The sequence below is a fragment of the Rosa rugosa genome, chromosome 1 (genome assembly GCF_958449725.1).
Source record: "Rosa rugosa chromosome 1, drRosRugo1.1, whole genome shotgun sequence".
In the NCBI taxonomy this organism is placed as follows: Eukaryota; Viridiplantae; Streptophyta; class Magnoliopsida; order Rosales; family Rosaceae; genus Rosa; species Rosa rugosa.
In genome coordinates, this window is record NC_084820.1 from 11,328,419 (window position 1) to 11,342,833 (window position 14,415).

Genomic DNA, 14,415 nt, shown 5'->3' on the forward strand with positions numbered 1-14,415 from the left:
TATCAGTGATTTTCTGTCCACAGAATTCCATCATGGACTTGATACGAAGTGCTTCTGAATTGTAGTCAAGTACAGACTTGAAATCACAGAAGCGGAGGCTATGCCATCTCACTTCTAAGTCTGGAAGCAGGGAATCACGGACGTTGCCAAAACGCTGCTTGAGTTCTACCCATAGTTTTCTTGGGTCTTCCTCATTGAGGTACTCATTTTGGAGCGCGTCATTCATGTGCCTTGTCATGAGAATGATGGCTTTAGCTTCATTCGCCTATCTCTTAGCTCTATTTGCTTCAAAAGCAGCAGCTTGTTGAGGAGTAAGCACATCCTGACTTGGCTCTTGGATCGTACTCAGGATCCCATCAGCCTTAAGATGCTGGCGCACATCACGGACCCACTTGTGGTATCCTGCGCCCGTTGTCTCTAGTGGAGCGAAGCTCAACTTGTTCAGGTTACTCATCCTGAAAAACAACAAGAAAATAGGGTTAGTTTTGGAGCGAAAAAGGCTACCACGAAAAACTATAAAATTTCTGAGCGTAGTCGCTTCCAAGAAATTAGGGATTTTCTGAGCGTAATCGCTTCCAAGAAAATCCGATTCCAAGAGGGGTTTTGGATTAGATCGAAACAATGATGTAAGTGGTCGATCGTTTTTCTTCTCAACAAACTCTAAGTTTGGAGGACTCTACAAGCTCCAAGCTTGGAGTGAGCACGAGCCCCCACAGTTCGGCTATTGGTCTCCCCTATGAAGAAGAAAGGGGGGTAGAAGAAGGGATGTTGGAAGTCCCCGAGAAAAAGAAGAAGAAATTGAAAAACTTCAAAAACGGGAACTTTTAGAAAAGATTTACCTTGAAAAGTGGTAGGAAATTATTGACCGGAAAAGTTACTGTAGATGGCTGGAAAAAGTCGCCGGAAAAGTGGCCGGAAAAAGGTTGACCGGCTGTTGACTGGAGGGTTGACTGACGTTGACCGGAGGTGCTGACGTGGCGGCCGGTTGCTGACGTGGCACTCTGACGCTGACGTGGGCTGCTGACGTGGCTGGGGTCTGACTTCAGTGGGCTTTGGGCTTGGTTCTTTGCTTTTGGGCCGATGTCAGCTTCTTTGCTTCTGGGCCTAGGGCTGCTTCTGGGCCTGTGGTTGACTGCTGGGCTTGGTTGACTGAAGCAGGGGCAGAGGATGCAGGCGGCGGTTCGGTGGTGCAGTCACTTCAGGCGGCTGGTTCGGGTGGTTGTAGGCCGGTTCCGGTGGTGATTTTTCTGCTCCGGTGATCTGGGGTCAGGCTACAGCTTCTGGTGGAGTATGGCAGCAGTAGGCAGTGAGGAAGGCTTCGAACCGGGCAGAGAGGTTTTCGGTATTTCCGGGGGCCGGTCCGGGTATTTTCCGACTGGTTCTGGGCTTCTGGAGGTAAGAGCTTCAAGGTGGGCGGCGGACGTTTCAAGGTTAGGGCTTCGTGCTGATAACGTGTTGTAGAGAAACTGAAATTGAGAGGAATTTGCTGTGTATTCTCATTGATAATAGGGGTCTCTTTATATAGAGGATTACAATGCATAGAATCTCAATCATACAAGGAAAGTAATCGTACATTGAATAGGAATCTAGATCCTTCTAATTGAACCCTATTACCACTAGGTCAAGTAACCTAGAGTTTGGGCCAAACACAAATTAGGGTTTACTTGAACATTCTCCATATTTTCTAAATTGGGAATAGGTAAAAGTAAAAACATCAAAATATTGTTTTCAGTTTCTTCGAGTAAAAACTGAAACTATTTTCTATTTTTGTTCTTAACGTTTTTGATAAATAGTTTGTCGAACGGATTCTCATCATGTTTTCATTTTCTAAAATGAAAATATAGGCATAAAAGTGTTACTGAATGCTACATTAGTGATTAGGAAAATGTTGGTCAATTTGGCATACTTGAAACTAAAATGACTACAAGGAAATTAGGGATGCTTATTGAAATCGCTAGGTGAAAATAATAATAATAATAATATACTACTATAGTTCTAAACAAAGCATTTCTTAAAATATAATACATTTATTAAAATATCACATGTCAATATGGAGCTACTGCATGTAACAAACTATACCCATAAACCATGGTCAAGTATACATTAATTTCAATAATATTCTAAACCCTTTCATCTTCAAATTTTACTTTCGCAAGGAGACCAAGAACAAAAGGAAAAATGTTGAGATTGGACATTTGGACTAATAAACGACGTCATAGAGACACAAATGTTCTCAATCATGAGAGAGAAACTTTCAACTAGAGAGAAAAGATTGTATTTTACAAGTACACATCATCTATCTCTTCTTCAGATAAAAAAAAAAATCATCTATCTCTTCTTAATTATAAATTGTTTGTTGAATTCCAACAACATCAAAAAAATAGCACAAAGATAAAAATGTTCACTATTTTCTTTTGATATAATATAGTACAATATGATGCAAACTTCAGTTTAGTATATCAGACTATTTAGGAGGTTATGTAACGTGTTGTGGAGCATACGGATGAATGTACAAGACTTGTGAAGTAATGCTATTTCATATTTATTTGGTTTTCTTTAAATAAGGTGAAGGGTACACTCTTTTAATGCAAGAGCTGCTGGACCATAACCAACGGGAGAAAAAGGTCATCGCTTTTCTTCATCTGTCTTTTGATCACCGGAGGTAGGATGAAGAAAACTTATTCATCCGTCTTTTCTTCATTCATCTCTTCATCCAGCGATTTAGGCTTTTTGACCATCACCGGAGGTAGCATCATTTCTTAGTTATGAAAATGAATAGCTTAATTCCACGTATCTTAAGGAGGAGTTGAGACTTTTCGAAAAAAAAAAGTGTTTGGCTTAATCCGCCTTTTGATCTCAATATTACACCATTATGATACAATTAAAGTTAATCAAATTCATGTACTAATTATTCATCCAGAAGTATAAACCCTAAACCCAAAAACGAGTCAATTAATGTTAAAACTTTAAGATAATCTAACTATGGTGTATCCACTACAAAGAGAGATTTAGTAAATGAGGTAGATTATCAACGTATACGGACAAACAATATAAAAGAGATTTAGTAAATGAGATAGATTATGAACATACACAGACAAACAATATATCTTTCGCTAGGTTCAATCTAATAAGATGTGAGCATGAATGAAGACCTTCAAAATTTTCCTACAATTTCACAATTTCGATAAGTTGTGAGGAAATTTTAGGATAAGTTGCTAAAACCAACGGGAGAAGAGGGTCAGAATTTTTCTTCATCCGTTTTTAATCATTCATCTTTTCATCTAACAATTTAGGCTTTTGGGCCATCACCGGAGGCAACATCATTTCTTAATTATGAAAATGAACATCTTATTTCTGCGTAGCAACTCATAAGGAGGATGTTGAAATTTTTCGGAAAAAAAGAAGAATATTTTTTTTTACTTAATCGACCTTTTGATCTCAATATTACACTATTATGATACAATTAAAGTTAATCAAATTCATTTACTAATTATTCATCCGGAAGCATAAACCCTAACCCCAAAAACGAATCAATTAATGCCACTCAAGTGACTCAACATAAGAGGAATGCCAATTTAAAGGATTAAGGAAATTAGAAAATAAACTCCAAATTTGTCTAGAAAAAAAAAAAAAACAAGACATAAAATAGATGATCAATAGTTTCAATAGTAGTATGACAATACATAAGAGTATCTTCTATCAATAATATGAGAAGTCCAACACAGAGTCTTTAGTTTTTAAATTATTTCGAATCAGTTGCAAACTAAAATCTTAATCTTAATATAGTCTTGAACTAGTTTATTTATTGCTATCATCAATTAATAAAATCAAAGGAAGATGACAATAAATTGTTTTTCGGAGATACTTAACTGTAACAACTTTACCCCACTAGTTTTGAGATTCAATTAACACTTTGCAACCCAGTTGAAGAAGGGCGTCCTTATTAAAAACACAACTTGATCAAATTCCAAGAGCTCCTTTATTTTTGGAAAGGCAAAGATGACACCAAACAATAAGAGGAGTATGCATATTATTGCCCCATAGTAATTTATGATTGATGGGAGTGAGAGATGGTTCACCAAAATAGAATGAAAGAAGAAAAATAGATGTTACCCCCATAAAAAAGGGCAGCTCGGCCATTTCCCCCAAAAAGCTTGATGACCACAAAGATATGTTTATAATTCACCAAAATAGAACAAAGAAGAAAAAGAGAAATTTCATTACAGCAAATAAAGGCCCCCCCTTCAAAAATGTCAAGAATTTCGAAGAAAGGAGGCAAAAGGAAAAGGAATACGAAGAATCCAAAAGCAAAAGCCACACAAAAACGGTCCCAAAATGGCATTTCCTTTGCATAATTCGCATTGTTCCTCTTAAAAAGCAAAAGAGCCATTCGTCCCCAAAAGTCTCAAAAATACACACAGCACCCCAAATAGAAGAAGAAGAAGAAGACCATACTCGAGCTCTGTGCTACCTGCTCTTGATTCTCTGACCAAATCCAAGAGCCATTGACCTCAATCCTAATCAAAGCTTCAACCTTTTGGAACCAACGCACCCAAAAGCTTCGCTACAAGTGTCTGCAATCACACCCAGCCAAATGTACCAAAACCATCACAAGCCCCAATTCGAAACCCTAAAATGCGTCCTCCTCCTCTGCTCCCATTAGAGCGCCGCTACTCGGGAAACCCTAATGGCGAAGCAGCAGCACTCGGCGGGGTGGGTGGCGTCCCAGAAGCGGTGGCTGTTGGCTTTTCTGGTGATGCTCTCCGTCTCGACCTTGATCGCCTTCTTCATCAGAGCGGCGTTCGATTCATGCGATCGGAACCTCGACGTCGTCGGAAAGAGGGTGCCTTTGGGCTCGCCGATCGGCACCAGTCCTAGCCCATTGCGCTTCATGAAGTCCAAACTCGTTCTCCTAGTCTCGCACGAGCTTTCTCTCTCTGGTAAATTCAATGCGTTCTTTTCGTTTTTAAGTTACTGATTTGGATTCAAGTTGGTAAATTATGCAAATACCACAGTGAATAGTAATGAATGGTTTTCGAACTGGTTATTTCCAGGTGGGCCTTTGCTGTTGATGGAGCTAGCTTTTTTGTTAAGAAGTGTTGGTACAGAAGTTTGTTGGGTGACTATTCAGAGGCCGTTGCATACTGACGAAGTGACATACAGCTTGGAGAATAAGATGTTGGACCGGGGAGTGCAGGTAGCGAAATCGACCTTTTTGTTTTCAGTGATTGTTTTGGATGTTTTCTTTTGCGGTCTGTTGTCTGTGTTTTACTGTAGGTATTGTTTTTGTCTTGAATTTTTGTGATATGGAAGCAGTATTGTTCTACATTGTACGTATATTTGGCCACCTGGTTAGGGAGAGTATGAGATGTAAAGCAGCGTTCCTAGTTGATCTAAATTATGACCATTATGAAATTATGGCTTTTTCTGCTACATGGTATTTCCTGTTTCTGATAGGTTTCATTTGTTTTCTGTGTAACTTATCTGCAAGATTCTAAGTCTGCTTCCATATGTCTGCTAGGTCTTGTCGGAAAAGGGCCAAGAAGCTACAAATATAGCTCTCAAGGCTGATTTAATTGTCTTGAACACGGCAGTTGCTGGGAAATGGATGGAATTGGATGCCACTCTCAAGGAAAATGTTCCCCATCTTCTCCCAAAAGTGTTGTGGTGGATCCATGAAATGCGTGGTCATTACTTTAAGTTGGATTATGTCAAGCACCTTCCCGCTGTTGCAGGTTCTATGATTGATTCACACGTAACAGCAGAATATTGGAAGAATAGAACTCGAGAACGTTTGGGGTATGCTTCAAATTTTGCCATTGAACTGTCTGTGCTTAGTAACTCTAAATGCATTTTATAATTGCTCTGTACACATCCTTTGAGGTAGAGTTTGAAAAGCCTGATGTACTTTTTATCCAATACATTAGCATGAGAGAAAGACTATAACATTATGAAGAACTAGATCTGAAACTCTGAACTAGTGCTCCATAGGCCAAATAACACTCTTATTTCGTTACTTTGGAATTTTTTGTTTCCAATTTCTTCTTGTAGTCAAATTGTGGTTTCTTACTTGCATTCATTTGCTCCCTACAGGATCAAAATGCCTGAGACCTTTGTTGTTCACCTTGGGAACAGCAAAGAGCTTATGGAAGTTGCTGAAGACACTGTAGCAAAAAGGGTTTTGCGTGAGCATGTTAGGGAGTCTCTTGGAGTACGAAGTGAAGATCTACTATTTGCCATCATAAACAGTATGTGTTCTGAGCTGATTTGATCTTGTCTCTTCTTTAAATGGTTGAGTCTTGTCCAATGTCCAGTTACAATTGGCCAGTGCAGTAACTTCACTATTGCTTATCGGGTTATACTGCAACACTGTGAATTAGCCTGTTCTACTTACTTTTTTTGTCTTTATTCTGGCATTTCTAGTATGCATCTAAAACTTGTGGTCATTTCCATTAGGAAAAGAAAAGAGTCTTTGGTTAGTTTATCCATAGGCCTTTTGAATAGATTACAATTGATGATTACAGGTGTTTCACGTGGAAAAGGCCAAGATCTATTTCTGCGTTCATTCTATGAAAGCTTGCGATTGGTCCAAGAGAAGAAGCTGCAACTGCCAAAAATGCATGCAGTTGTTGTGGGAAGTGACATGACTTCTCACACCAAGTTTGAGTCTGAATTACGTTACTTTGTAAAGTTGAAGAAAATTCAAGATCGTGTTCATTTCGTAAACAAAACGCTGACTGTAGCTCCATATCTAGCTGCCATTGATGTTCTTGTGCAAAATTCTCAGGTATGGAATATTATTCGTTTATTAATGAGTTCATATTTTGTTTTCAAGAACTGCATCTGCATGTACATGTAGAATGTTAAACTAGTTTGTTATGTAAAGCAGTTCCCAGTTAGCATAACAGATAAAGCACGAGATGCATAAAAGGCATCAAAATTATTGCCTTTCTGACCCTAATGTTGTTGGAATTACATAGATCTTAATTATATTATCTTTCTTCATCTTGTAACCTGTTTCGTAACCCTTCCATATAGGCACGGGGAGAATGCTTTGGTAGGATAACTATTGAAGCCATGGCATTTCAGCTGCCTGTACTGGTAATGAATCTTCCTTTTGATATATGCCTAGTGATCTTGCAAGTAATTCTCTTTTGTATTGCTGCTGCTAATCTTGTTTTGAAATGAAAAATTTGCCAGGGAACAGCTGCAGGTGGAACCACAGAGATTGTAGTGAATGGAACAACAGGTCTCTTGCATCCTGTTGGGAAAGAAGGGGTTACCCCTCTTGCGAAAAACATTGTCAAACTTGCTACTCATGTTGAGAGGAGACTTACGATGGGGAAGAGAGGCTACGAAAGGGTCAAAGAAAGGTTTTTAGAACATCACATGGCAAACAGAATTGCTGGGGTTCTGAAGGTAGTGTTGCAGAAATCAAAGAGCCACTCAGATGCCTGATACTTTAGAGGCACTTTAGTGTCAACTAGAATGCCACATAATTCAAACTATTTGGGGCGAAATATACATCTGTAACATGCTCTCTTCTCCTAGGGATTTCAGTGCTTATCAAAAAGAAGATGAATTACACTAGATTATTAGGACAATTTTCCTGCTTTTGCTTTTTATGTACATATTAAATCATCGCTAGTAGCTTTTGTTATCAAGGTTAACATTATGGATTTTGATATATCAAGGTAAACATCTTATTGAAATGATTGGCTCCAATTTTGTTGTTAATTTTCTCTATTAATTGTTTTTTATTTTTTCGGCAAACCATCTAAACTATGGGATTAAATCTCATTGAACACCACCATTCTTAGCAGTCAGTATAGCAGTAACTAAATAAGAATCACTACATTTTGGTAAGAGAGATTACAAATACTAATCACTGACATTGTGATTGCGGCAAAACGATTTAGAAACGATAATGCAGAGTGAAGAGGAAGCAATTCAGCTGGTAAACCCATAAACCTCAAGGGAACTTGGGTTGTGGAGAACCGTTTACAGGTTTCGGCTGCTGCTTGGTGTTGGGTTTTGTGAACCAAGTCGTATACATAAACTGCTTATTAGGCCCTACATGGTTGCATATTTGTCTAAGCTTCTGCCTCTCCTTCATCCACCTCAACACTATCTTCATGTGCCTCTTGCTCGTCAGTCCTCTTAAACCAACTTCCTAATAAAAATGATTCGGACATTCAATCAAACAGTTGGTAGGCACTACTCAGATCAGAGATAAGAGTAGAGACAGCTCCGGATTTCAAAAACTAAAAGAGCTTACAACAGCAACAAGACCTGTAAATGGGAATCAAATTACCTTAACGTGATCCCAGGTTTCAGAAATGGTGAGAGGACCGTGCTCCTTCACGATGTCAAAGATGGTCCTAGTGATGGTCTGTGTCTGCTCTGGTGGGGTTTTGAGCTCTATCGGTTTCATCTTTGGTTTCGGTTTTCTCCCAATAAACCTTATTGCTGTTCCAAACATGTTGACGGCGTCTCTTGTTTCCCTGAACTATTCTCAGTTTGCTATATAGATGCTCACCACCTGAAGAGGGAAGTGAGTGAGAGAGAGAGAGAGAGAGAGAGAGAGAGAGAAAATATGTAAGTATTGTAAAGGGCTAAAGCAGATATTTTATTTTCTAGTAGAGAAATTCATCCCAAATCTTCAAATTGTTGTATTGTACCAAGTAAACCAAAGGATTTCACTAATAAAAAGCACATATCAAAAGCTGCCAAACCATAAAATTCTCATATTCCAATGATTACAAGAAGCATAATAACCAGATATATCTAGCCTCTGAAGAAAAGAATGTTTACTGATAGCTTCTGCCAAAGAAACAAAAAACACACATCCTATACAGTACAATTCTAAGCAAAAAATAAGCAAAAGCCTTGAACACAGGCTGTTTCCGTTTCTTCTTTTCTCCAAATTACTTCTCAACCTAGCATTAGTTATCTCTTTAGCTGTCAGAACTAGGGGATCTAACACCAGTTATCAAGAGGCACATCCGGAACATATTGGTCATCTACTTGTTCAAAGTTCCCAGCATGGATGTAGTTTCCGTATCACTTTCAAGTAACTTCATGGCCTCTACCAACTTTTGTTTGACAATTCTTGTTCCAGAATCACACAATGAGCCTATACTGAAAACATTATTCCCTTCATGCGTCAACTCACTCAGGCGCAGTGATTGGGCAGACTTTGCCCTTTTACATGAGAGCTCACATAAACCACCACTCATCACATTCTGTTTTTTCGCCCCTCGAGTCCATCTCTTCACTATGTATTGAGCTGGTATGCTCATGAAGTTTTTAAGATCCAATACTTTCAGGGCATGACGACACAACACTCCCATGGATTCAAATAACTTACATGAACAACAAATCATGGAAGTAGTGGAGTTGTACTGAATAGTGTAGACTCTTTGATGACCTTCTTCAATTGCTTCATATACATACTGGTTGCCATCATTACCAACTTCCATCATCCTCACCCCAAAGGTACTTAAAAGCTCATTTTCAAAGAATGAATACATTTTAATAGTGTACTCTGCAGCTGCATGCTTAAAGATACCCGTGTTCACTTTAAGACGAGGCATACCATTTTTACAACGAAAATCCTCTTCCGCCTCTGCTGATCGTAACACTTTTGTTTTTTTCTCGTAATGCTGTGCCAAACCAATGAGATCCATTGTTTTTGTAGAAATTTGATGGAAAGTAGTATTAATGTTCTCACCCCTCTGGTCACATCCGATATTAGCTGTGAAAGTGTCTGAGCTAAAAGTAGGACACCATTTCTCTCGAAGTAAATATAACTTTTTCAGCCACAAATTATTCTCAAGGTTGAACTTTTTAACCATATCATCCCACGTAGCTTCAAATTCTGCTTCGGTGACACAATCATGAAAACATTTGTTAAAGCATTCCTTGAACTCAGGATTAGCAAGGTGGCTAGCAAGATATTGTGAAGCATTCTTAGAGATGTTCCATGTGCATAGTCGATGATGTGTCCCTGGAAGTATAATTTCAATCGCTTTTTCCATGGCATTATCCTCATCTGTAAAAATGGTTTTAGGCCGTTTATTTCCCATAGACTCCAGAAAAGTTTCAAACAACCAAGTAAATGAATCGGTTCTCTCGTCCGATAGAAAAGCACAACCAAATAGGACATTCTTCCAGTGATGATCAACCCCCACAAATGGAGCACAAATTAGATTGTATTTCTGGGTTCGGAATGTGGTGTCAAAGAGTACAACATCTCCAAAGCAATCATAGTCCAGCTTTGATCTACTATCTCTCCAGAAGAAATTTGTGACACGGTTATATTGATCCACTTGCACACTGTAAAAGAAATTTGAATCCTCCATTTGCTGATGCTTCAAATAATCAAGTAAGCTTTGTCCATCTGCTCCTTCAATCATTCCTTCCTTCATCCTGTGCAAACAATTATGGCCAGCATTATCAGTACTGCCCATTTCTTTTTCCAAGTGTGATTGTGATTTTGTTGGTCTTACACTCACATCAACCTTAGAACCGATGATAGCTGCACGAACAGTTGGTATATGTCGACTTGATCTCAGAAATTGTCTCTCTTCAGGCTTAGCAAACTCGTGATTATGAACCGGATTGAACTGAGCAATCTTCCATTTACCATTATCAACAGTGAAGCGAATCATCGCCTTACAACCGGTTCTTGTGTCCAATCTTCTCACTTTTTTCACTTCCCCCATCTCCTCATCTAGTGGAAACCCCTCTTTGGAACAAAAATAGTCTCGCTGGCGGACATTATTTTGGGCATCTCTTCGCACAGTCCCTTTACGGATACTAAAACCTTTCTCGAAGGCATATGTGTTGTATAGCTCATAAGCTTCAGTTTCATTAGATACCTCCATCCCCACTCTTAGCTCATCACTTTCTCCAACCTTGCCACCATTTTCTAATATATTCCTCTGCCAACCACTATCCATTTACCTAATCGACAGCCTAATCATAAACAACAGATTTTCTATTACTGTTTTGACAAAACAGAAAACAGGGCAAGCAAAGTTCACACATTCAAGTCTAAACCAACAACATTCTCGTGAAACATTCGGAAATGTGTAATGAAAATCTATCTTCGTGAACAATCATATTACTCACCAAAAACTATCTCTGAAAATTTTCACCAGAATTTCATAAAGAAAATAACACCCAGTTTCATAAACCAGATACCCAACAATTCGAAAGTCACTCTCCTGTCCAAAAATCCAAGAAATCCAAACCCAAAAAATAAAGTGAGGCAGAAGTGCTACCTGTTTTGCCAAGAAGGAGACTTTCTGAGTCTGAGGTCACAATCGCCGTTCAAAGTTGACTTCTTTCTGCAACTGGATTATGGGTTCGAGTGACGGAGAGGATATATATAGAGCAGAAAGAAGGCTTTGGTATTCCCAAGAGTTTCTGTAAACCAAGTTAATGGTATTGGTGGGTGTAAATTGTAAAACGACCTAAACGCACCGTTTTGTTTACTTCTTTTAGCTGCGCATTGATCTTGTCAAAATTCTAGTACGAGCTTGGTTTTACGGTCTTACCTCTACTCTAGTGCCAATACCCTTTCCTTCACATAAATATAATCTACTTTTTTTTTTTGGCTTTTGGTGTAATTTTACAGATTAGAATTAATGGTTAGGAAAAACCATTCATCGTTGACAAGGCAGGGCAAAGCTCTCTCTCCTCAGTAATTCACTGACTTCAGAACACTTCAGCTGCATGACAACTCTCTTCCAGAAAGCAATAGCTTATGAACTGAAATTAAAACGGAAAACGTAGAATCTTGGGCCGAATTTTGACATGATCCTTCATTTCATGCCAAATCCATTAATGGTATAAATCTATACAACTTGCTGCATTACAAAGCACTACCAAAAAGTAAAATTCAAAAGTATTGACAAGAAGCATGGTAACTGTATAGTGTATACATCTAAAATATGTTCAATCTAGCAGTTTCCCTTCATCTCTCGCAACCGTTCCACACTTCAGTCATCCAGAACCGCAGCACAGACAGATGAGTCATCTGCTCTTCTCAAATTTCTAACCATGTCGGTAGTTTCTGCATCACCTTCGAGTAACTGCATCGTCTCTGCTAACTTCTGTTTGACAATCCTAGTTCCAGAATCACACAATGAGCCTAAACTGAAAACATTAGTTCCTTCGTGCATCAATGCACTTAGGCGCGACGATTGGGCAGACTTTGCCTTTTTGTATGGTGACTTGGAGAAATCAGTACTCACCACAATCCCCTTCTTCGCCCCTTTGGTCCATCTCTTCGCTATGTACTGGGCTGGTATGCTTGTCAAGTTTTTCAAATCCAATACTTTTAGAGCATGACGACACAACACTCCCATAGATTCAAATAACTTACAAGAACAGGAAACCCTAGCAGTAAAACAATCATATCGAAATCGAATTCTATAGACTCTTTCATAACCTTCTTCAGTAGCTTCATAAATACACTCATTCCCATCAGTACCGACTTCTGTCATCCTCACCCCAAAGATACTCATGAGCTCATTTTCAAGAAATGAATACATTCTAACAGTATACTCAGTAGCTGTTTGCTTAAAGACACCACTATTTATTGTGAGACGAGGCGTGGCATTTCTACAACGAAAATCCTCTTCCAACTCTTTGAATCGCATCACTTTTGTTTTTTCCTCGTAATGGTGTGCAAAACTGATCAGATCCCCATTTGTTCTAGATATTTGATGGAAAATATTGTTCATGCTCTCACCCCTCTGGCCGGATGCAATATTCGCAGAGAAAGTATCTAAGCTAAAAGCAGGGCACCATTTCTCTTTAAGTGAATACATCATCTTCAGCCACGAGTTACTTTCAAGGCTGAATGCTTTAATCATGTTACCCCATGCAGCTTGAAACTCATCTTCAGTAAAACAATCATGAAAGCATATGTTGACGTGCTTCTTGAACTCGGGATTAGCATAATGACTAGCAAGCTGTAGCGTAGCATTCTTAGAGATGTTCCAACTGCACAATCGGTGGCGTGTCTCTGGAAGCACACTTGCAAGTGCATTTGCGATTGCTGTATCCTCATCTGTGAAAATGGTTTTAGGTTGTTTATGTCCCATTGACTCCAGAAATGTTTTAAACAACCAAATACATGAGTCGACGCTCTTATCCAATAAAAAAGCACAACCAAATAAGACGTTCTTCCAATGATGATTAACTCCGACAAATGGAGCACAAATAAGATTGTATTTGTTGGTCTGAAATGTAGTGTCAAAGCAGACCACATCTCCAAAGCAATCATAGTCCAACTTTGATCCACCATCTCTCCAAAAGAAATCTGTTATCCGACTAAATTGATCGACTTTCACACTATAGAAAAAGTTCGGATCCTCAATCTGTTTATGCTTAAAATAGTTAACCAAATTTTGTACATCCCTGGCTTCCATCATTTCTCCCTCCTTGCTTTGCAAAAGACTATGATAATCTTTATGAGTGAACCCAACACTGTCAGCACTGCCACATTCCTTTTCCAAGATTGGGTATGCTTTCACTGGTGTGCTACTCTCATCAACCTTATAACCAACGATAGCTGCACGAACACTCGGTATATTTCTACCCGATCTCAGAAATTTTCTTTCTTCAGGACTCGCAAACTCATGATTATGATGCGGATGAGTGTAAGAGATCTTCCACACACCATTTTCCACATTGAACCGAAATGCAGCCTTGCACCCCGTCCTCGTCTCCAACCTCCTCACCTTTTTCACTTCACACAAGTCCTCATCTCGCAGAAACCCTTCTTTCGAACACAAAAACTCTCTCTGCCTGGGATTATTCTGCGCATCTTTTCGAAGGTGCCCTTTACGAATACTAAACCCTTTCTTATATGCATAGTTGTTGCACAGCTCATAAGCTTCAGCTTCACTAGACACCTCCATCCCTAGTTTTAGCTCCTCACAATCTCCAAACTGATATCCCTCATCACCATTTTCTAACATCTTCTTCTGAAAACCACTTTCCATTACAGCCTACTCATAAACCCCAAATTTTTCTAATACCTGTATACAACATAGTAGTAAAACCCAGACATGTGAGACACGTATTTGGTACCTATTCTAAGTATTGGAAAATATAATCAAAAGTTGTTCTCAATTTCTCTGAAATTATATCCAATACATCAAATTTCATAAACAAAATTACACATCAACCTCCAAAAGTTTCAAAACAGAAATGCATAACAACCAACGCAAATTGCAGACAGAGGAAACTACCTGGTTCGCCGAGAAACAATACCCAAGAGTCCAAGACGTGATACGACGCCGTTTATGCTGCTATGAGAGAAAGAAAGAAAAGAAAAGAGAGGACTTTGGAGTTTTATACTGCAATGGCTCTGGGTCACTATCCAGAGAGAGAGAC

The 14,415-nt window shown here is 38.9% G+C and overlaps 3 protein-coding genes across 3 annotated transcripts; 1 reads left to right on the plus strand and 2 right to left on the minus strand.

The window, feature by feature from the left end:
- The first annotated feature begins 4,220 nt into the window (after window positions 1-4,220).
- Window positions 4,221-7,715, plus strand: LOC133717288 (uncharacterized). The gene is made up of 7 exons (XM_062143979.1): window positions 4,221-4,940; window positions 5,055-5,197; window positions 5,522-5,799; window positions 6,094-6,248; window positions 6,525-6,787; window positions 7,039-7,101; window positions 7,201-7,715. The coding sequence occupies exons 1-7, from the start codon at window positions 4,688-4,690 to the stop codon at window positions 7,456-7,458; spliced, it is 1,413 nt and encodes a 470-aa protein (XP_061999963.1). The 5' UTR covers window positions 4,221-4,687; the 3' UTR covers window positions 7,459-7,715.
- An 855-nt stretch (window positions 7,716-8,570) lies between these two features.
- Window positions 8,571-11,554, minus strand: LOC133717280 (protein FAR1-RELATED SEQUENCE 5-like). The gene is made up of 2 exons (XM_062143971.1): window positions 11,289-11,554; window positions 8,571-10,980 (listed from the first exon to the last, which is right to left on the minus strand). Exon 2 carries the CDS (start codon window positions 10,962-10,964, stop codon window positions 9,024-9,026), a length of 1,941 nt encoding a protein of 646 aa, XP_061999955.1. The 5' UTR covers window positions 10,965-10,980; window positions 11,289-11,554; the 3' UTR covers window positions 8,571-9,023.
- A 252-nt stretch (window positions 11,555-11,806) lies between these two features.
- On the minus strand, window positions 11,807-14,409 carry LOC133717265 (protein FAR1-RELATED SEQUENCE 5-like). Its single transcript, XM_062143948.1, has 2 exons — window positions 14,271-14,409; window positions 11,807-14,057 (listed from the first exon to the last, which is right to left on the minus strand). Exon 2 carries the CDS (start codon window positions 14,019-14,021, stop codon window positions 12,009-12,011), a length of 2,013 nt encoding a protein of 670 aa, XP_061999932.1. The 5' UTR covers window positions 14,022-14,057; window positions 14,271-14,409; the 3' UTR covers window positions 11,807-12,008.
- Between the last annotated feature and the right edge of the window lie 6 nt (window positions 14,410-14,415).